A 23,778-nucleotide genomic window follows, 5' to 3' on the forward strand; every position below is an offset into this window, starting at 1 on the left:
GATTCTTACTTATTCAATCATGTATACAGGTATACTAGGTATAAGGTATACTAAACTTATATAATATAATAATATTATTAATTATTAGCACTTATTACCTATAAATTGTATGCATTGTTATATTTCATTAATGACATTTTGACACAGGTTCCTATCAATAAAACACTTTTTTCTTGTTTCTCCACGTATTTTTTGAATCCTAGAATTTTTTTTTAATGTTATATTTTTTCAATAGTTTGTTAACTTGTACAGTATTTTTTAATTTTCTTAAGCCTTAGTTTTGTCTCTATTCTATAGTGTTATGAATACATATAATATATAGAACTATATAGAACAAAAAACTAATAAATATATAATATGTATTATCTTGTTGGTAGGTTCTACAAGGTTACTAATAGTTTATACAATGACTAGAATTCATATTAAATTTAAAGTGGTTAATTCCGGTACCTAATAACGACTGTTGTCAACCAATTACTAGCACTTTTTAGGTTATTTATGAGTTCAATGGTTATTAATAGTTTCTGTAGGTACAGACGTACAGTTGTACAAGTGTTGAACTATATCTGTATAATTAATTTAAAAATTTAAACCTTGTATGTATAATGTTCTAGATTTTACACCCAAATATCAATTAATTAAAATAACTCGATAAGTAGGTAAATTAAAATTATACAAAAAAAGAAAACGAATATAACCTTAGGCATAAGCTATTTGGTTGAAAAGCCATGGTAATAGTGTACTTATGTCCTTCTAAAAACACTTCACTGATATTAAAAAAATCGACAAAGTCACATAGATACTTCATATACTTATACACACATAATATGTGTGATAAGATATTTTATCAATCGAGAGTTTAAAGTCGTAAAAAACATATTATGGTTATATATATATAATATACCTAGGTCTACTAGGTGCACTTGAGTGTATGACACATACAAATTTTATTTTTTGATTAACTTAAAATCCAATTTTATAAAATATTTAAAAGGCATTGTATTTAAAAAGTAATTTTTAAGTATTTTTAAGACTATGTAGAAATATTCAAGTCAAGATTACTGTATAAAATAATTTATTCCAAAAATGTTACAAAATATTTTATAAAAATTGGTAGTTCCTCAAACAATTACTAAAACTTTTTCCGGGTATTTTTGCTTGTATAACTTTTAAAATGTCTTAACTTCAATATTTTTTAGCTTAAAGTAAAATTATGCAAATTAGAGATATCAAAACTAATTTCATTAATATTAATGTAATAAATGTAATATCTAGATAATACTTAGTTAATATCAATGTTTAAAGGATCCATAAATCCTAAGCCAAATTACATTTTGTATATTTTAGTTTTTAACTACATTTTTCTTTAAAAGAGGACATTTTTATTAATATTTAATTATTAGTAAAATGTTATGTAATACTAAAATATTATAGGTACTATCATAAAAAATATGAACTATATTAATACATTTGGATAAATATTAATACATTTATTCGCTTGTCACACTGACTTCTATTAAATATTAAATTTCATTTATTTACTAAATGTAAAATCATTACAAATAATAAGTGCTCCAAGCATTAATGTATTATTTTCCTAAATTAATTGATACTCGTAGTTAAAATAATTATAAATTAATCAATCATTTATAGAAATTTAATGTTGTTTTGGGTTTTCAATATAAACCTGACTATTATATAACTGTTTTAAATTGTGTTATTCATTGGCTATTCAATATTCATTATGTTTAATACAAAATAATTGATTTTACTTATTGTTTTATGAGTTTAATTATCATGTATAAAATTCTATTATTTCATTGTTATATTTAATTTAAAATAATAATAATTTTCTCATAGTATTTTCAATATTATAATTATTATAGTATAAGATATTATCATGAACCTATAATAATATATTTGTTTAAATAGGTAAGTTATATATTATGAATAATATGATAAACCACGAAACATAATGAATCATTTAGGTTAATTTATTATTTGTTTATTTAACGGGCTATTGTAACAAAATTGTAAATAATAAAAACATATATAGTAAACACAATAGTTAATAACACCTTATTAGAAACAATATTGTTATATAATACCTAGTTTAACAATCAAACACTGACTATAAGAGGATTAAAAGATCATTGTCCAAAGATTGAGTTTTGTCATTTCCTTACACTTAGTGGATAATATTATGAATTTAACCTGAAGTGACAGAAAACATTTTCTATAATCGTATTATTGGTCGTTATTGACATCTTCTAAAAATACCACAACTCATAAGTCATATAATAGGTATACATATTATTGAAATCATCTAGGTGTATGGTAGTTTTTCTAATTTTAGCTACACATTTGTATACAATTTTAGATAGGTTTTAACGTTTTAACTAAGTTATTCATATTGCGAACCAATAATATGATTATATAGTTTTAAATGATCGTTTGATCGTTGAGATTTTTGTGGGTTTGGTAGTTTGGTCCAAGTTAAAGGTACGACGATGCGTATTAAATCTGGTTTATTCACAGTATTCTGTTATTATGTGTTTAACTATAATTTTATTATCTTTTCAAAAAAATGTAATTATAATTTTAAAATTTATCATATTTACTTTGTATAGGTACTAGGTAGGTAGGCTGCAGTATATAAAGTATACGCTGTGTAAAATCTTCACACGAATATTCAAGAAATATTGTGGAAACACTCGCTTATAAGTAACCTACATTGGCTATACTCTTGATATACACCTAAGTAATTATAATACATTAATTATATTAATTTTTAAAATCAGGGAGGTATGAATAATAGATACCTTTTTTTTTTTTTTTTTCCGTTTTTGAACCGACGGCGTCGCGGGGACAGCTTTCGCAATACTTCCGCGACGGCTGAATAATAGATACCTAGGTACTATAGTATACATTTTAATATAGGTTGGTATACTTAATATAAAAACAAAGTATCATGAAAAGCAATTCATCATAACACAACAAATTTAACATTAACGAGGTAGTACGTACCTTATAGCTGTACAGGGGAGTAACCAGGAATCGGAACTGTGGATCTGCCTTATATACGGGTAATAATAACAACTATGTCTATATATGAATTACCAAGGCCTATTTACCTATTAATTATTTATATACCACCATATTGATGCCAACGCTCAATATAACTATTTATTTGACATAAGTCATCATAACTAATTGTTAAGTAAATTTTAAATTTTACAAACTTCAGGTATTAGTTAATAGTTATGTTTAATCGATTTAGGTACATTATTTAAGTCAATGAGTCTCAGTAAGGTTTCATACTCACTATTTGAATTTCAAATATTTCAATACTAGGTCTCCACGTCTCCATTAGTGGTGTCATTCGGAGTAGGGGGCATTTACCCCTGGTTGACTCTAACATCAGACTGATGTGTCGGTGTCCGGTTGTTATTGCCTGCATTATTATATTTTACAAGCGAAAAAAAATCATGCTTATTTTTACGATATTTTCAGGAGTACCTATTATATATTGTGTAATACTAAGAAATTATTAAAATACCTTACCAATAAACAGTTGGAATTAATTTATATAATATATTTTGATGCATGCATAGATTTTTATGAAATTTGGTACCTATGATGTGTATGTTAACTCCCCCCTCCCCTGTAATTAATTTCCATATATGTCACTGATGTTTTATGAAGGTAAATAAAGTAGGAACAAAATAGCATGCCGTTTTTTATTTTTTTTTAAGTTGCCCATTTGTGCTTGCCAAAATTTTTGACCACTTAATGAAAAACTGAAATAACGCCACTAACTGCACTGATGTAGGTATACTACATCATAATATACTTATAACTTTATTTATGCAGAAACATTTTTGAGTCTGTGTACATTTTATTAGTTATTATTACCTATTATTTTATTATTGATTATTGTACATATTTAAAAAAAATGTAGTAGGTATATGTAGTTTGTCATTTTGAAGGGCCGCATTTTACTGATTAAAAAAACTGTGGGTCAGCTGACCTACCAAACCCTCATCTTGGTCCGCCCCTTGTTGAATCTAATCTTTATGTACGTAAGTACTGCACCTATAAAATTGTATATTCCTTTGGGAATATGTAAATCAATAAATAAGTTCAATGTACGATAGATTACATTAAAAGTACGTAGGTAAGTATGTGTAAGTATGTGCGTATAAACAGCCATTTAGGATTACGTTTTTTAATAAACGATATAATATGAAGTTCATATTATGAAGACTATTATAATATAATCACTTATAATTATAGACATTGAAAAATGAAAAAAAAAACATTGAAAAACAATCAACTACAATTTTCAATCAAATGTATTGTTTAAACTCTTTAAGTTCGACAATATCGTCTTTAAGAAAATTTAATTTCGAATCTGATCGTCCATTCTCATCTGAGCTATTTTTTGCGATATTGATTGCAAATAATCTTTAAAGGAGTAAACTCTGATTAAGACATAATATATTTACAGCATTAGTTAAGGTTTTTTTTTCATTAATTTAACTCAAGTTGAATTTTTTACATATTTTTTTAACTTTGGTACACTTGTGAGTTCTAAATATTAATTCTTTTACAAACTTATTATTTAATTATAATTATGTTTTGGTGTTAGCTAATCTGGAGATTACAGATTGCATTCTTCAGTGTATTCTTATTGTTTAATTTTTTGAAATTGTGTTCCTTGAAATGCATTTGCCGACGGGCGACGTGGGTTTCCTTATCAATTTTTAATGTGTTAACATCTTTACGCCCCTCCCCCCCCCCAAAAAAAAAAGAAAGAATAATGTGTGTAAATAATGGGTCTAGAGTAAATGGTATAAATTCGATGTCACGAAAATAGTGTAACGGAAGTTGCGTAATCGCTTAATTGACAAAATATAATAATATAATGATAATAATATCACATTTATTGACCATGCGGAATAATCAAACACAGCGACGCAGTGGGCATGGCTTGGAGAGCAGCGGTGACCAATGCCACGGGCTACCAGCGTTATCGCCACCACGTGACCACGCATAATAACCAATCACAGCGATGCAGTGGGCGTGACTTGGAGAGCAGTGGCAACCAATCCGCGGGCAACCAGCGTTATCACCACCAAGTGGCCACGCGCAATAACCACTCACAGAGACGCAGTGGGCGAGACCATGTCTATAAATACGAGTGCGGAGCATGCAACTGCCAACTATTGAACTATGTAAGTATTGTAATTGTAAGCATTCAGTATTCTACACGTCTTTGTCGTAGCAAGACCCATCACGGGCTGACTTGCGCGATTTAAATCTTCTCTAACCGATAAATAACAAATAATGGCAAAAACCAACTTAGAAAGGGTAAAATCATATCGGGAGCGTCAACGTGCAAAAAAAAGTCAAGGCCTAAAATAAAGAATATAAAGAAATCCCAAAAATGATGTAATAAATTTCGACTACTGCATCCAGTTCAAACGTATCAATCGTTCTCATGGTGGAGTTGCAATTTATAAAAACCATAACAACAACATTACAATCACACCACACATAACCATCAACAGTCGTCAAGCAAGTGCCATGGGCGTATCGATAGAAGCCATTGGTGACATATGCACAACTGAACTTAAATTGAAGAATGGACAGAAAGTACTTGCGGTAGTGGTCTACATCTCACCAAATCAACGAATCTAAGCCATCATGAAGTTTATACATTTCATAATTCTTCCATTTACTGCAGCTCGTTTAGCACTTCTTGAGGAGAACTATGTTAATTTACCAATGATTATGAGTGGAGATTTCAACAAAAAATTTAACGATCCTAAAGCACAGCCACTGATTAAATTCTTAAAAAACGAATTCGGACTACAGATGAACTCAAACAGAACTTAACACTGAACACACAACACAGCATGGGACAACCATTGATGCTGTTTTCCAACGGGGATTGTATACATTGAAAACACAAGTTTACGTATCTTATTTCAGCTATCACGAATCCCTTATTGCATGCTTGGTAAATTTATCAGAACCTCAATTAGATATATCACCTGAATCTTTATCATCATTATTACCTGAAACATAAATAAAAATAAATTTACACATATTATAATTTTAAATTTTGTTGAAAAAAATTATTAACCCACAAAAATCCTGAACCGACCAAAAAAAAAGCGTAACAGATGTTAACACAATATTTGAGCGTCAGGTACAAACTCTGACACACACGGTTATTTTTTTTTCATTAATTTAACCCTTGATTTTTTCGTATACATTTTTATAACTTTAATAAGCAGATGCCTTATTTTAATCGTTCATAATTTAATTAAATATTGCAAATTGTGTATAATACACAATGTGTATTTCGGTTTTATAATCTGTTGATTAAAGACTGCAGTCTTCGGTGTGTATTCCTACTATAAAATTTTTTTTTCTTCTTGAAATCTATTTGTCAATGGGCTTTGGGGCTTTCCTTCTCGTTTTTTTTTCATGTTTAAAAATCAAGAAATAAACTAAGTTTTTTTTATTTATTAAAAACTAGGTATTTTTTTTTAATTTTCAATAATTAAACTATAGTTAATTTTATTGAAATATTATTAAGGTGTTTTGAATCAAATTGTTTTAATCCTTGCCCTGGAGTGAACTAAATTAAACTGAAAAAATTTGTGATTCCTCACTTGAAGATATGGCACACTCATCCAAAATATTTTCCATTTTCAATTATATTATGAAGTAGGTACAAAATATTAAAATGATAAAATAAAAAAATAAAAAATAATTTAAATATAAGTTATTATGGGTTTGTGATAAGCCATTATTAGCAGTCTGCTGTGATTACGGACTAAGATATAAATGATATAATGGACTGGCATCGAGTACAATATCTGTGAGCCGAAAAGTATCGTGACGCGGGAGTGTGGGGGGAATTTGAGTTCGAATGATTTTAGCGCTATCTACACGCCCATTATATTGATAAAATTAATCTCAAAATAATTATAAATTTAAAATTACAAATATTTACAATACAATGGAAAATGGAACTACAAAGTACTAACAGGCTAAAGCTAAAAGCACTAAAACAGTGCATCAAAAGAATAACCAATTTTACGCTGCTGGCTGCTCGCGGCCTATTTGTAGAATATTACCACTAGATGGCGTTCTAATCATTCGGACTTTTGTATGATGGTGGAGAGGTGAAGAGAACATAACATTTGATACTCGGTCCCTCCTACTCCCCCAGCCAATTCGATGCCAGTCCATTATATCTTAGTCCGTGGCTGTGACATTGAACTATATGATAACTATATGTTATCATATATAGTTCAATGGGCTGTGATAGTATGATACTGATAAGAGCTATCTCTAGATACTCTATACTCGACTATATAGTAATAGTTGTAGTAATTTAATTGTAGTCTTGTCGCTCATTCAGGCGAAACTGCGAATGACAATTATTAGACCTTACTTATCCTAATCGTCAAACTCAGTTTCTGACTAGTGTTTACTGTTTATTCATTAGAACATTTGAGGAAGAAAAAACAACATATTACTATTTATTTCAATATTTCACGTTTTGTGCAATAAATTGACAGATGGTAAATGTTTACTTTTGTTTTATTTAGAAATGTACTGTTTAATTTTACGTGCATTTCATTTACAGGCCAGTGTTGTTGTCGTTGGGTTGGGTCTGGCTGTAGCTGGTTTTGCTGGTCGACAAATCTTAAGAGTTGCGCCACAGGTTGCTCAACAGATGAGCGAAGTTCTCAAAACAATGACATCCGAATCGGGAATTTTGGTAATATAACATGACATTATGACCTTATCGATGTTGTTACAAACAATTTTTTTTTCATTTTGCTTTTAGTCAAGTAGTAAATTTCATAAAGGTGGATTTGAACCTACCATGTCCAAACGTGAAGCCACGCTCATACTTGACGTATCAAATAATGCTCCGAAAAATAAAATCAAGGTTAGCTAAATTATATTATAGTTCTATAAAATCTTTACTGCCATGAGTATTTAACTTAACATATTTATTTTATACTTATACAAATCTATAGATCCTTACTAGGTTATAAAATTATTTTCCGCTTTCATGCTACCTATGTCTTATGATTATTTTACTTACTTACATAATTAATATAAATAATAGATTTCCATATAAGTACGATAAGTATTTGAAACATAAGCAGCCTTGCTATTATGAAACATTTAAATACTACTATATTTTATTTATTTATTTTTTGGATAAATCGGTATTCTGAATTACTATAGGTAGCTATTTATTTTTTTGTCATTCGGATGTCTATATTTTTTAATTAGTTAAAAAAAATACTTATCTAAAAGGTATGCTATTAACAATGTAAAATATTATTTTATTATTACATTACATAATAGGATCAGATAAAAACAATTTTATATTATTTTAAGTTATTATAGGTAATAGGAACACTATAGTTATACATGTTTTAGTATAGTGTATCACTTAACCTATTTGCGCTGCCATTGAGTCACTAAATTTCACAGAAATATATACTTAAGTGTTATTAGTGTTTTCAGATGGTGAGGGAGTGGTAGTTGTGATGGACCTTTTTTCTAGTCTCAAATAATTTATGCTTTTGGTATTGTACAATATTATGAATTTTGTGATAGTTGATAAATAGTAACTATTTAATATCAACCATTTGAAAATTTGTTGAATTTTACCTTCACTCCAACATTCAGACCAATATTCCTAAAATAAAAATTTGGCAGCTAAACTGAAACACTCATAAATCTTCTAAAACAAGTATAGATGCCTTATGTTTATGTATTCGTTAAATGTTTTCAAATATTTACCAATTATTTTAAATATTATGTACCGTATCAATGCCTACGTTGATTCTTGAGACACCATTTAAAATACCAAACATTACATTTACTTATGTAGTTATGTAACTTATTATTTCCTAATTTAACAAAACATTTTATGAGCTTGTCAATAGGTTGACATTGCTGGCCATTCATAGAAAAGTGTGAGTTGATCCCAATGATTTTAACGATTGATTTCATGCCTCAAAAATCAATATCAATTTATTTAATTGTATTAATCTAGACAATTAAATTTTTTTTTATGCAAGTCATGGTAAAACAATGTTTTTGAAGTAATTTAATGTGCCTATAATCTTTATTCTATTGTTATTGTAGACAATAAAAATACATAATTTTGTAAATGAAGAACGTTCATGATTTCGATAATATTTGAAGGTAACAATTTTGAACTGGATTAATGATAAATTAATGGTAAATTTAATTTATAACAAATAAATTAAATAAAACACTTTTTTCTAAAATAACTTCTTATTAAAATATAAAAGAAGTTAAATATAAAACATTACATATAAATACTCTAGTTTTTGTTCTTAGTTTACTCTGAAAACTCATCTGTACAAATCTGATTGGAGCTAATATCGATTAATTCAGCTTCTACTTATTCAGTATGAATAATATGTACTCATCTGTTCTTGTAGCACAAGACTGTTTTTAGTTACTGCAGTTTTGTTTTTCAAACTAGCATATGTTATTTACACGGTTTGAATCTTTATTTCAAGCCTTTGTCCATACTACCAAATAATTATGCGAGCTGCTGACTTATAAATATAACTGAGCGTATGAACCCACCATTAAATAATTAAAATTTATTGAAAATCTGTGTCTTTATGCTAAATTGTTTAGTTGTTTCATCACAGGATATTATAATTCTGTGGTTTTATGTCTAAAAATAAATGCAACAATTTACATACAAGTGGTATTTTATTAAATACCACCATATTATATTCTGAGAGAAAAATTTAACTTTATTTAATATGTTTTTATTATATTGTCGTTTAGTAAGTATTCTTCAAAGTTCACACATAAAATATGCCAATTGTTTTCAGCTTCCACTGAGCAAATTTAGTTTAGTCAACTTCAGTATAAATCGCTATATCTATAGTTACAGTATGTGATAAATTTTAAGGGACATGGTATCAATTTTTAAAACTTACCTCAATTCTATAAAAAAATTTAATTATATTTTACATTTTAGTTGTAACTTAATAATTAAATACCTTTCCACTAATCTGCGGTCTAATACCTATTAAAGAGCAAGGGATGGGGTTGATATGGTGTATGTATTATATTATAAGAATAAACTTTATTTTCACAGAAAAAATCTCAGGCCTTGTAATTTTTGGATTTTGAAAAATATTTTTTATGTTAAAGAAAACTTCTTATTAAGATCTGATTATTCAATTAAATTTCAAATGATGGTATAAAATAATTTATAAAAAGCTCAAAATCATTTTATTTTTAAAGACATTTAATTCTGTTTAAAATTTAAATATTGAAAAAACTGAGTTCAATCTGACCTGTAGAAATTTATCTTTTCTAAGTTAAAAAAACAATAATAAAATTTGGTTGCTATTTAAAGAGATTAATTAATTAAAGAGAGCAGGGTCATTATTTCAGTTGTGTATTATTGTGGATAAAATATATAAAATTATATTGGCACTGTGCGTGCGCCTTAAATAAATTGATTCTGTTTTTAATCAATTATACCTACCTAGTAATTACACGAAATAAATCATTATTTTATGAAATGTGGATTCAACTTCTTATAGAGTTACAATAATTATGAAACAAAAATTAATTTTAATGCGTAATTCGTGACAAATATGACGGAAAAAAACTTCCTAGCATACCTAAGTGCTTTAAATAATTTATCTTTAACGATACAATTAATTATAAAAAAAGTTTACATAATATATTGTTCAATTTTACGAATTTCAAACAACAATTTATTATATATGATTGGGAGACTGATCAAAATATTGTAATGGTTATGACATATTTTGTTGTACATTATTAGAATTTCGGCGCCAAATACATATTTTATGTTTTTTATTGCGTGGTACTCGATTCCAAGTTTTATTTTTGAAACACGTAAGCTTGTTTCCGCTATACAATTTTCTGCTTGTCATATGCGTGGGAATATATAATAAGTTTTATAATAATATGTTATTAGTTAGAGCTGTGTATTAATAAATAACAATATGTAATTTTGATTTTTTGGACAGGAAGCACACAAACGAATCATGTTGATCAATCATCCGGATAAGGGAGGTTCACCGTACATTGCAGCAAAAATAAACGAAGCCAAAGATCTTTTGGATAAAAAATAAACAGAAGGGGTATTTAAGAACGCTCTTGGAATCGTAGTGTAAATATGTGAATGTACAAAAAAATATAGATGCCTATATATAAATATCATTTTAATCAGTAATTTTTTGTGAGGTGGATATTCCATTTTCATGTCCATATACCTAAATATATTAAGGTCTTGTGTTATCATCATTATTTTAAAAATAATATTTTTCCTTCTTTTCTATCCTAAATTTATCACGATCTGCTGAAAATCTGAAATTCAATGATTCTTCGCAACATGATATCTAAATTAAATTAACATGTATTTTGTACTTCAAATAAATTATATAACATGAAAAATATACTTAAACATACGTGAAAATATTTCGATACATATTTTAAACCAAAAACTTTATTTTTTCGCGATTTTGTGGTCTTTTAACAACTTTTTCCTAAACAATCCGTAGTCGTGCTGCATCAGTTCGTAGGCTGTCTGACGAAGTTTCTCAACGCGGGCTAAAATCTTCTTAGGGCCACTGCTCTTGGTCTCCTCTAACCTACGCAACTGGTGTTCCGTCAGCCCCTCCACTTCGCCGGCGCACTCTACTATGGCGATGTAGTCGTTTTTAATTCTTGACGTTTCACTGAAATATACCAAACGAAAATGTTACAAATGTACAAATTATATAACTTATCAATACCCGCGATCCATCCACTATTTCCGTAAATGCTTAATTCAGTGCCGTCGTGAAAAAACTGTGGTTGCTTTAAGACTTAAAGGTATTTGTGTTCATTTAATCCATAAATGTTTTTAAATAAATGCGCAAATTTAAAATGAGTGCGGTATGGACTACATATTTGTTTGTTATCGCGTCGTATAAAACAAGAACAACTTATCACCCCGCCACGGGATGTACTCCATGATATTATTCACATACCGTTACCAAACTTTCAAATAAAAGTCAATAAAAATAATAAATTGTTAACAATTTATTATCTAAACCTAAATTAAAAACATACTAATTTCGGTACTAATATATGTTTAAAATATTATAATTTAAAAAATTATAAGTAGTATTTATTTTTTTCCCATAAATGAATCACATATTAGACTACCTAACTTAAACGATGAAATATACCAAAGAAGTACAGTGCATTTTCGATCATGAATATCAGCGTTTTAGATTAGGTAAAGAGTGCTGGTGACAAGTAATGCCTATTCCTATGAAATGATAATCTGGTGTTAAGAGCAGGTGTGTTGAAAATTAAATATTTAAGTTTGACTGTGAGATGATTAATGTTATTTATATTATCAATACAGACTAAGTGGGTGTCGCACTGTCGAATAAGTGTTAATAACTTACACTTTTGATAACAAATTGGATTTTGTAATTAAAATTTAATGATGGTCTTTTAATATTTATGTTACAATAAAAAATCAATGCAAATGAGTGTACAACACATTTGCATTGTTTTCTTAAGAATTCTTTTTAAATAAATACATATTATTTGTTAGATTTCACTTTTTTTTTTTTAATGTATTGAAATTGCATGTTTAAAGCCTCCTTTTGGTAACGTGTGAGTTGCATACATTTTCTCTGCAGCATTAGATAGAGGAACAGCTAAATGATAAACGCAGCTTTATAGATTAAACATTATAATACTATATTAGCCATTAGGTATAGTACATTACTTTACTATTATAATACAAACATTACAAACTATAAACCAATTTTAAGGGGTTTGATATAGGCAATATTCTCGAAAATGTGTGCATGGAATCAATAATTAATCGGAAATAACTACCTATAGTTGTTAGTTATGTTTAAACCTTAGACATCATTGATAATAAATAAATTATAATGGCCTGATTTTGATGACTTGTCTATTTTTTTGGAAGTTATAGGCCATATAATTTCTTAGCTTAAAATGCGTTTCAACAACGTAAAAATCTATAAAACTAATTTTTATTTTGAATTTTGTGAATCTTCGTTAAATAGGTAATTTGTGTTACTTTTTCAACACAACATGTTATTTTATTCTTGTAAAGTTGTAAATATCATATTGTTTAATGTAATTTTTCTGTACAGCTTGTAATTTTTTTATTATTATAAAAACGTAAATTTTGTGACTTTTAATTACTTTTTTTTTAACAATTAAGGGAAAAATTAAGGTTTAATTGTTTGTCATTTTTATATTTTTCACTATTCGACTATAGTTTACTAGTCCACTAACCACTACTAACCCCACCATGAAGTGCTATTATTGAATTCTTCAATCAAGCCAACAATGAGTTATTATGTATCCCACCATTGTGCTTAATGTAATTATTTTTCTTACAGGTTGTACAAATCAAATAAATATAACAAAAATATTTTTCATCAGTCAAATAATTGAATTTTACTTATATGTCTAGCATGACAAATTTTTGAATTATTCTTTATAGATTAAAAATTTAAAACCAATTTTTTGAATTCAAAACCACGTAAGTTTGTACTTTAAAAACTGTAGTTTTATGAGTTTTGTTAAAGTATTTAGATCGACTAATATAAAATTTGAACGGAATTTTTTTTACTTGTTAAGGCATTTTTATAGGTTTAGTAGGGCATATAGGTGATTGACAAAAAATCGAATGGATACGTGCAGACATGCTTACTTTTCAATCTTTTTGTGGTGCACATAGCGCAACAGCCCGTCGCACATCTTCCACAGCTCTAAAATGTCCACAGAGTCCAATTGGCATGCTTGCAAATAGGCTTTGAACATTTGTATGGCCGTCTGATTGGCCAAAACGTGTTTCAGACTGTTTGTCCATCTGTCCAAGTCGTCTTTGGACACGGCACTACAGGGATCTACACAAGGGACGCAACTCATAATGACCCAGTTTTTAAGACATTAGACAATTACCTGTAAATAAGAAATTACATATTATTTTTAGAAGCATACAAAAACTAGTTGGTACTTAGTTAAAATACAAATTGGTTTTTTATAGATTTGAAATTCGAACGCATCATTAACAGTTCTAGCTACATTTAAATTATTAAAATTTAAAAATGTATGCCAATGATCAAACGGTCGAGGTCGAGTATTAATTGAAAACGAACATTATACAATATATTTACTGATTACTGACAGGCGATAATAAAATTTGGAAATATTTTTTCATTAGTAAAAAAATATATAAAACATCAATAACTCTATGATCCGACGAGTAGTCCGAAGAAATCTCACGTAAAAACTAAGATAATATTATTTTGTTTTTTTAGTTACATCATAATAATATTATTAATGCACTTAATGCGGCCTTCTAATTTCAAAAATAAAAATCATCATGTTGTAATTACTAACTAGTATAAGTTGTGTTTGGTTAATATGGTACCTAAATGGGCTAAATGTTAAAATACCGTCACAACTCACTACGTCACAGGTATAGGACTATCGATTTCGTTATTTTTTTCTTTAGTACGATAGCATACACGTACTACATAATTCATAGGTACCTTAGAGTTGTTATCTAATTAATTGGTAATTTATTACTCATAATTTTTATCAACGCATTATTTATAAATACGACTGAAGAAGTAGAAAGAACCATTTAATACGTTTTATAGAATGTCATAAATTATAAAGGTAGTTAATAATCTAATTAAATTGTATTGATAGTATGGTATTATTATTGTAGCTATTGCAGACATAATTTATACCAATATATTATTTAATATCAGTAATTTCATATTTTATTTAATATGTTTGTAAATATTATGAAATTCTAGTATTATTATCTAATTTTAATCGATAAAAGAATAAAACTTAATTGTTTATTATGTGAAAATCAAATAATTTCCATGTTAAGTTAAGAGCCTCTTTGATTTTAAAATGATAAATTTTCACTAAAAATAAGCCCATACAAGAAAAAAATCTTACTTTTAAAGTATATCTAATTTCTATGGCATGTACAATTTTAAATTTACATAAACTAAATATTCCATAAGTTAAATTAGGTACATCGGCGTAACTAGAAGATTTGGACCGATCTAAACCCCTTCTAATCCCAGAAATATTAATTCAAATTATTAACGTTCTATTTATAAGTAAATTTATGATGTGTGAGTGTGAGACGATTGGACAAAGTTATTATAACTGTGTGTGCCATCAATGTTATTTGTCATCATGGCTGTAGCCTGTATATATTGTAAATATTATAGCTGATAACCAGATAACAGCGATAACGAATTTAAAAGAATCAAAATTTGAGTACTTTGTCGTCTCCACTTTATGTTTTCGTTTGTATGGAACATTTAGAATTATAATAACTAGCCAACTAGGTATTATCTTAATATACCAGTGGACGGTTAAGTTATCTTACAAAGTGCGAACCTATATTATTATTTATTACCTATAATATACCTATATTAATATATCTTATAATATCTCATATCTCTATAATAATATATACTCTATACCATCATCCCCAACCAAAAATAAATACTAATTATTATAATTTGAATTCATTACCTTATGTTTCAACTTTTAACCGTTTGAAACAGTTTTTGTTGGTTTCTATTAAAATATACTGTATAATAAGTACATCATACATTTACTGATAAATAAGACAAAATAATTGTGTTTAAACATAATACATAAAGTACTTCGATAATGCACGTTATATAAATAAACGAAGAAATTATGCGATATTATAAATTTATAAAGATAGGTAGGTGTGTAGTGTGTACTATGTACTAACTCCATACGAGTTTTATGCAAAATAGTAAATACGGCATCAAGCCAATATTTTATATTTTTGTTTTATAAACATGGTACAAAATTTATTTTTGGCCAGTAATTATAATATGCCATCTTCCGTCATTTTGTGTATTACCACTACTACCCCATTATATTATTATAATATTTATACTTTATACACAAATGAGTACATATAGATTATGCGGCGTTCTACAAGATATTATATTATAATTATATCAATATTGTCAAAATTACTGATAAATATTTTTATATCTCACTATTATATAAAAAGTTGTTAATTATATCTTCTATGTATATCTAAATTGATTAATTTTCGTGGCAACTGAAAAATAAATAAAAAATTATTAATATTAATGAAAAATACTTTAAACTCAAAACTCTCTATTATTCGAATATAGTGTTTTATATTTTATCTTCCACATATTTTGTTTTTAAATATTTTAAACAAATATTAAATTTAAAAATTCAAAACGGTCGTCCCTTGATTCAAAGTGAAGAAAACCCAGGGGGCTTGAGAGAGAAGCGAGCAGCGGGCAGGGGCTCTCAGTACCTAAAACCTATATATCATAATGTTATGGTGAAAATTAAAATTAAAAATATTAATATACACTATGCAGATTCGAACTATAAGGTACTTACCTATAATAAATATAATATATAAGGTATATTGGTTATTGTTGATGCATATATCCATTTTTAACTTACATAGATAGAAATATATTATAACTAGGCATAAACTAAAAATGTACATGATACTGATAGTGTATCGATTCATAACCTAAAAATTGTATGTACTTATTATAATATAATAATAATATAACGTATTAACGTATAATATACCCATACATATTTTACGGTAGACCACAAAAAATGCACACGTAGGTACTTATCATAACGTCGGAAAAGCATAATATTTTTGTTACAATTATAATACATGTTATTTTCGGTAGACCGCGTACTGGTTATCTAACCACAACCAAACTTAGATCTTTAATTCAAGTTTCATCGTACATATTCATACTGGATATAATATTAAATGCAAAAGCAGTATTGCATCAGCAATATTTTGGAAGTAAATAATAATATATCGACTCAATTTGCTTGTCAACTTTATTGTATACATATATTACATTAAAATTATACAATAGTTTATAATAGTATAGTTAGAAATGTTTCGGGCGAGGAAGAATTTTATGGCACGAATACAAAAAATGATTTAACCATAATAATATTATGTTTATTCTTGATATTATGTTCTATAAAATAATTTAAATAATTAATTACTAATTCGAGGCAATTGTCTGGGTGTATAGTGTATACCTATATGTCGTTATGTTTTTAAGCTCGTTGTTACGTTGTTTAATGATGAAAGTCGTCTTGAAATAATTCACTGTACAGTTACTATATATAGTTCTGTGCTAAATTTACCTATCACACGAATCCGTCATTTGCCCGAGTTTGGCGCAAAAAACATGAAGACTAATCGTCTTTTGTAAGGCTGAATAGGCTGATGTTTAACGAATGACGACTATGTTATAGACTATAGGTAAGATAAATAATATATTATATAATTAATATACCTATACTTATTGTATGATAAAAATTATGTTTTGTCGAATAGGTATGAAAGCAAAAACAATAACAGTTCAAAACGGACAAAACATTCTAAGGGCGAGTGTTAACAATAAAATGGACAATTGGACAATTAATACCCAATAAAGAATAATTTGTAGTTTTCACAATATTACGAGATGACTATTGGTGATTGGTGTGATTTGTAATCATGGACATTTCTGTGTTATATTTAAAATTTAATCACCATTTGGGCGACGCAGCGATGACAAATTAAGAAGATCACGTAAATATAAGAACACTACAAACACAAACGGCGTGAACGGAAAATCGTCATCGAACGACACCGAAACGCAAGCTGCCAATATAATATAGTGTATATAGCCATATAGGTACAGTATACATCATTAACATTATTATACACGATTCACCTGCTTCAGAAGTATGAACCAGACATATGTATACGGGTCAGGTGCAACGCGCGAAATGATTGTTTTATTAGAATGCCATGATAATAATATATTATAGGAGCAACGATAATCTAAATAATAACGCCTTACATGTACAGGGCGATTCTTTCATCGCAAATTTGCGATTATCTGCTGTGCCATTTTTTAGTTGATATTCTTTTTTAAACTGGTTAATATTATAATTTACAAGTTAACTATACAATATACCAATAATGAATACATAATGATAAAAAATATTTAAATATACATATAAATAACGTAATATTATTCTATTATTATTTTCCGAGCGGAATGTTATAGTGTTTATACTGAAAATATATTAATTTTCATAAAGTTAAACGTTGGAGTAGGGTGAATTCAGGGTGAGTTTTATCATTCACTGAAAGGGTGGATGAGTAGGTACAATTGAACTTTAAAATTTAAACTACAACTACCTGTCTGTATTTTATACCCAAGTATCTAACCATTCTAACCATTCCAATATCTTCAATTTTTATATAAAGAAATGTTATTTAGATAGTAAATATAAAAAAATAAAAGGTTTCAATAAGAAACTGAAAAATAATTTTTTTAATATAACTTTGTATAAGTAATATAAATTAACACTTGATTTTCATTAAGAACGAATAACCTATGTATACTTCTTCACGAGGACAGGGTAGAATTAAATAAATTATTTAATAGTTTAAATCGTCGTTACACAATATATACATATATCAATTATATTCTAACATTAAAGTAGATAATGAAACGGAACAAACAAATCCAGATTTAAACCCATTTAGAATAAAAATCATCGATGATAACCTAGCATTTATTTATATTTCATAAGATTTACGGCTCAGTTAAAGTATATATTAATATTCCTTTATTTAAAAAAATCTAAGCTTCGGAACAGTGGAGGGGACGATTTCTAGGTAAAAGAACGGGATCATGACTACAAAAAATGTTAATTTTAAATTAGCTTAAATTTAAAATGGTTTAGGTGCGTCTAAACATAAATTATTCCATATATAGCGACTGTTCAGAAACCAAAAATTTTAAGACAATCGCTCTGTGTATTATAAATTATAATGTTATAAAGTGCGCGGTGCACAAGTGCGTTCCATGTGTTTTGAACCCGCCTGTATATTATTATTGTAATTAGGCATTGTGTTCGGACAGAAAACCGTCGCTCTAATTTCGGCGCCGCATTGCTCTATTTCGTTCAGTCATTTATTTTCGTTTTCGAACTAAGGTAAGGTATATAGGTACAATGTATAAGTATATAACATTATTGTTATTATATTCGTGCGCGAGTCTTTTACGGCTCTATACTACTACCGACATGGCATTGACTTCACGGTTCGGCACGCACCGGCATGGCGACGGCCTGTCGACAACGACGTCTCCACTGAACGCACAGTACACCGCCACACAATATTATTTAATGGCCAAAGGAAGGAGTACGAAATGACGAGCATCGCTATAATACGTATAATATTATTATATATTTATTTAGACGTGCGCATAATATTATATCGATGCATTATATTATGTTGTATATAGTTGTACGTCGTGTACACTGTACAGTGTATATATACGATGACGATGACGATATATCTAGGCGACTCTATACGGCGAAAAGAATAGCCCGAGAAGCCGACGAGGGGAAAAAATGATCTATTCGGACGTCGACTTGCCGTCGTCTTTGCGAGCGGTGGTCACGTTTTATATTCGGGACTGCCGGTCGGGCCACGAATAGTATCACGTCTCGAATTTTTCGTGTGTTACGAATCACTAACGCCCGCGGGACCGTATAGCTATCTGTAGGTACGCTATAATATGAACTGCGACGAGTGACGATACTGCGTGTACGTATAGCTATATATACGACTATAAAACACTGCAGCGACGCCAGCAAGGTGGTAGTGTGATACCTATTCGTCTATAATATAATGCCATGTCGCTGTATAATATATTATCATTTCGTAGTCCTGATGGTTTCATAATATCAGACGACCCGAAACAATGATTGGCGCCGAAAAAAAAACGCACCACGACGCGACCAACACGATCGCCCTATGTTCCGTGACGAACATCGTGAGCCCCGCAGAGTCAACATTATAGACTATATAATATTATAATATAATGTAAACAGTTATCGCGAGGGTAAAAGGGAGTACAAGTAAATTTGGCCGTTTTTCGATAATCTTGTTATTTTGTAGGAAAAATAATATCCTCTACGAACAACGTGTTGTTATCATTAATATTATTTCATTACGTATGAATAATGAAAAAGACTTAATGACAAAATAAGTCAATACAGATGAAATGAGAAATTTTTTGTTTTCTGATAAGTAATGATTTTACTCATACAGTCATACCCAAAATTATAAAAAAAAAACCACCATCGTTGTTATATATAAGAATACAGTCATGATAAATTTTTATCAGAAGTTTTTTCAACGAACTAGTTGTCTAGATATTTAGTTTTTTAGTCAATGCACATCAAATACTGAAATCGAACGCCACGCGCCGCGTGGATTTCAAAAGCAGCTATACCGGCACGATTATATTATTACGTATTAGATATTATTAAAGCTCCTCGGATTGATCGATTTACTTAATTTTTCTTACAAGCGATTAAAGTGAAAAAAGAAAGAACTTTAGTTCATAGGTATACAAAAAATTTTATTCTGAATCTAGGTTTGTTGGAATTTGAAACCTCTGATCTATATCATAAATTTTTCGATGATCAAATAATATGTCTTAATAAATGCTGCTGTCACCGTGTACCACCTACATATTATTATCTATTTAACCAACCAATGTAGTTAAATAAATTAGGTTAACTTTTGACATGAATTGTAGTAATGTAAAAATAGGATGTATGCGTAATATAAAATAATGCGAATTTACTTTATTTTAACCATATATAATTTTTTATTCACGTTACGTACACGCTCTAGTTTATTCTATATAGGTATATGCACACACACGCATATTATGATATATATAATAAATAAACTTATCTCAATAACTATATTGGTAACTACATCATAACATTTTTATTTATAAGTTTAGTTATTATACACAATAATTAATGAAAACTGTAAAACTTAAGTAGGGCAAAAGTCAGAAGGATTATATAAGTTTTGATTTAATATTTTAATGCAACATTTGTTTTGTGATCTTGCCAATATGTTAGGCGATTTTTCTCATATGTCATACTATTTATTTTAAAACATAATTTCCTTGATTATTTTGCATTTGAAAAATAAATCTTCGTTATAATTTAATTTTCACGTACATAATATTACTTTCGATTATTATAATATAATAATATCATATAAAGAAGCGGTGAATAGATGGAATTAAACAGGACTTATAGAAACTAATAGGGATACGAAGTTGGGTAGAAAAAGTACAAAATCGAGATGAGTGGAAGGAAGTGGCGGTGGCGCAAAAACTTTTAAGAGATGTGATGCTAGCAATAAAGAAAAAAATAATATTTACTTTACTTATTTATTTAAAATCGTAAACTATGATCATGAAGTCTACACTTAAAGGTTCTTAATTAAGCATGAATACCTAGTATGATTGTTAATACTACACTTAAACATTTGATTGATTGAACCATATGCCCATATTCTTATTCTATTCACAAATATATTTTTTAAAAGCTACAAAGAATTCGTTAGGTTTATCGAGAATTCATGTCTGAATTTTTATTTGTACCAATAATAAACTGTTTAAAATTTCCAACTATTATTTGGTTATTTGATTTGATCAACAAAACTACAATACTGTTTTGTACCTAGCAATAACATCGCTTATCGACAGTCAGTTACTAGATTTTGTGTAACAATTATCACTTTATTGTTGACACTCTATATACTATCTAGCCTCAAGCATCAACACAACAATAGTGTGTTTCAATTATTTTTTTCCTCATAATTAGAATGACTTTTTTAAAAACATTTTCTTCTAAATATAACTTTATTTCCGTCAGTTACATAACAATAAGGTTATAGTCTTGATTAACAACCCAGATATACCTAATTCTCTAGTTAATTATTTTGTAATCGTTAGTTATTATTTTTATGAAGTTAAAAAAGTTAAATTTTTATTAAATAAATTTGAATGAAATATCAATTTATAATAATATAAAAAAAAATTAGACACGTCAAATTTCATAAAACCAAATGTTATTTTCAACTTGATTGAATCGAATCCGGACGTATGCGCATTTGTACGGAATCTTCCGGGGCATATGTAGCGGTAAAGCCACGACTTGCAAACGCGGATGAATTTTTATTATAGCTCTTTCTCTAAATATAGTTGTTTAACACAGCTTATAATTTGGGATTAGGAAAGAGTACAAAACAATAGTAAAATCGATATCGAACTCGAGACGATCTACAGATTGACATAAAAAAAATTGGAATCACAAACGTATCAATAATAAACATATAGAAATCAGGGTTCAAATGATTCGAATTCAATATATTCTCAATGAAAAAAAAGTGGTAGGTCTATTAAATTGTTAAAATTTACAACAATCGCGTTAGCTGAGTTTCAGAACCATCCAGTTTACTAAACAACAATATCAATTATAAGATTTTATCAGTGGGGGGCGGGGGCGCTTCTTCAAGCACTTTGTATTATATTATTGTGTTTTAAATAGATAAGCCCGAGTCACGTTTACCTCTTAGTTGGTGCGCACCGCAGGTAAAGGACTTATGGTTGTTAAAGCAGATATTAGCTATGCTACTGTCTAGTTGCAGCAATATTCTATGACGGCAGTGACGGGGGTGGTTCTTGGGAAAACACGACAAAATATGGGAAAAAATTTCTTAAAAATTCACTTGGCGCCACTGCTATTTTACATCCCTCACAGGCTCTCCTCCCATATTATATATACATGATAGTGATATAGTATACAGACTGATACAACAGTGCTTCAGATACAATCGATACGGCTGCATCGCAACCTATTTATAGTCGATTATCAACGAATTATTGGTATAGGCACATGACGTTATTTTTATAAAATATAAATTCACAAATACTCACGTTGTATCCGTCGTCATATCATCGCACTCGGAAAAACAACGGCCGCGGCATCAGCGCAGTCGTATAATAATAGTCTTTCTCGTGTCGCCACATGTAAAAAAGTGTAATATTGTTGAATAAAGATCACGACGATATGTCGTCGGTATCCCGATCGGCAATGAGTACGAGCTACGGAGTCGTCAATAAACTGAAACGGTGTTTTTATTTTCAACGATATTATTAATATTATTGTTGCAGAGTGCCTGCGGTGCGGCGTCAGTTGCGAACGTTTCCGCGACGAACGGGCGCTAACAACTGCAGCGCTCATCGTAACGACCGTAAAATCGTGTTTCGCGCAGACCGCGACGGCGACGGCGACGACGACGACGACGACGACGACAACGGACGGTAGACAGTTCGGTGTAAGCCCCGCCAAAACACATGGTCGTGGAAAATAATATAATGAGGGTGCCTGCTAAACAGCTGTGTTCCGTTTGAATTCGGGTCGATACGCCAGTGCCCAGGCCGGTTGAGTAACCGTGTTGGTACGATGATACAAGGTATTTGCATAGGTTTAAAACATAATAAATCATAACAATAATATGGACTGGTGATGGCGCGGTTCGCGGGCAAAAGGGTACAGAGTTTAGACGATATTTTTGGGTATTTCGATGGTCATAATGAGTCGGCGAGTCACCGTCGCTCGACGTCTTGTAGAAAACTGTGTTCTGTACGCGTGGCCAACCGCCAACCGCCAACCTAC

The 23,778-nt window shown here is 29.1% G+C and overlaps 2 protein-coding genes across 3 annotated transcripts; one reads left to right on the top strand and one right to left on the bottom strand.

Annotated features, from left to right (window-relative positions):
• The first annotated feature begins 7,394 nt into the window (after positions 1-7,394).
• Positions 7,395-11,298, top strand: LOC107162143 (mitochondrial import inner membrane translocase subunit TIM14). Its single transcript, XM_015508921.2, has 4 exons — positions 7,395-7,604; positions 7,670-7,804; positions 7,874-7,978; positions 11,106-11,298. The coding sequence occupies exons 1-4, from the start codon at positions 7,602-7,604 to the stop codon at positions 11,208-11,210; spliced, it is 348 nt and encodes a 115-aa protein (XP_015364407.1). The 5' UTR covers positions 7,395-7,601; the 3' UTR covers positions 11,211-11,298.
• Positions 11,299-11,476: 178 nt separating this feature from the next.
• On the bottom strand, positions 11,477-23,361 carry LOC107162142 (uncharacterized). 2 transcript variants are annotated; one of them, XM_089228884.1, is made up of 4 exons: positions 23,037-23,361; positions 16,194-16,258; positions 13,829-14,079; positions 11,477-11,816 (listed from the first exon to the last, which is right to left on the bottom strand). In XM_089228884.1, exons 3-4 carry the CDS (start codon positions 14,044-14,046, stop codon positions 11,585-11,587), a joined length of 450 nt encoding a protein of 149 aa, XP_089085010.1. In that variant the 5' UTR covers positions 14,047-14,079; positions 16,194-16,258; positions 23,037-23,361; the 3' UTR covers positions 11,477-11,584. The 2 variants fall into 2 exon arrangements, with proteins under 2 accessions (XP_089085010.1, XP_015364406.2); XM_015508920.2 differs by lacking the exon at positions 16,194-16,258 and having other exon boundaries at positions 23,037-23,354.
• Between the last annotated feature and the right edge of the window lie 417 nt (positions 23,362-23,778).

The sequence above is a fragment of the Diuraphis noxia genome, unplaced genomic scaffold, assembly GCF_037042655.1.
Source record: "Diuraphis noxia isolate RWA-SAM2 unplaced genomic scaffold, SU_Dnox_SAM2 contig0005, whole genome shotgun sequence".
In the NCBI taxonomy this organism is placed as follows: domain Eukaryota; kingdom Metazoa; phylum Arthropoda; class Insecta; order Hemiptera; family Aphididae; genus Diuraphis; species Diuraphis noxia.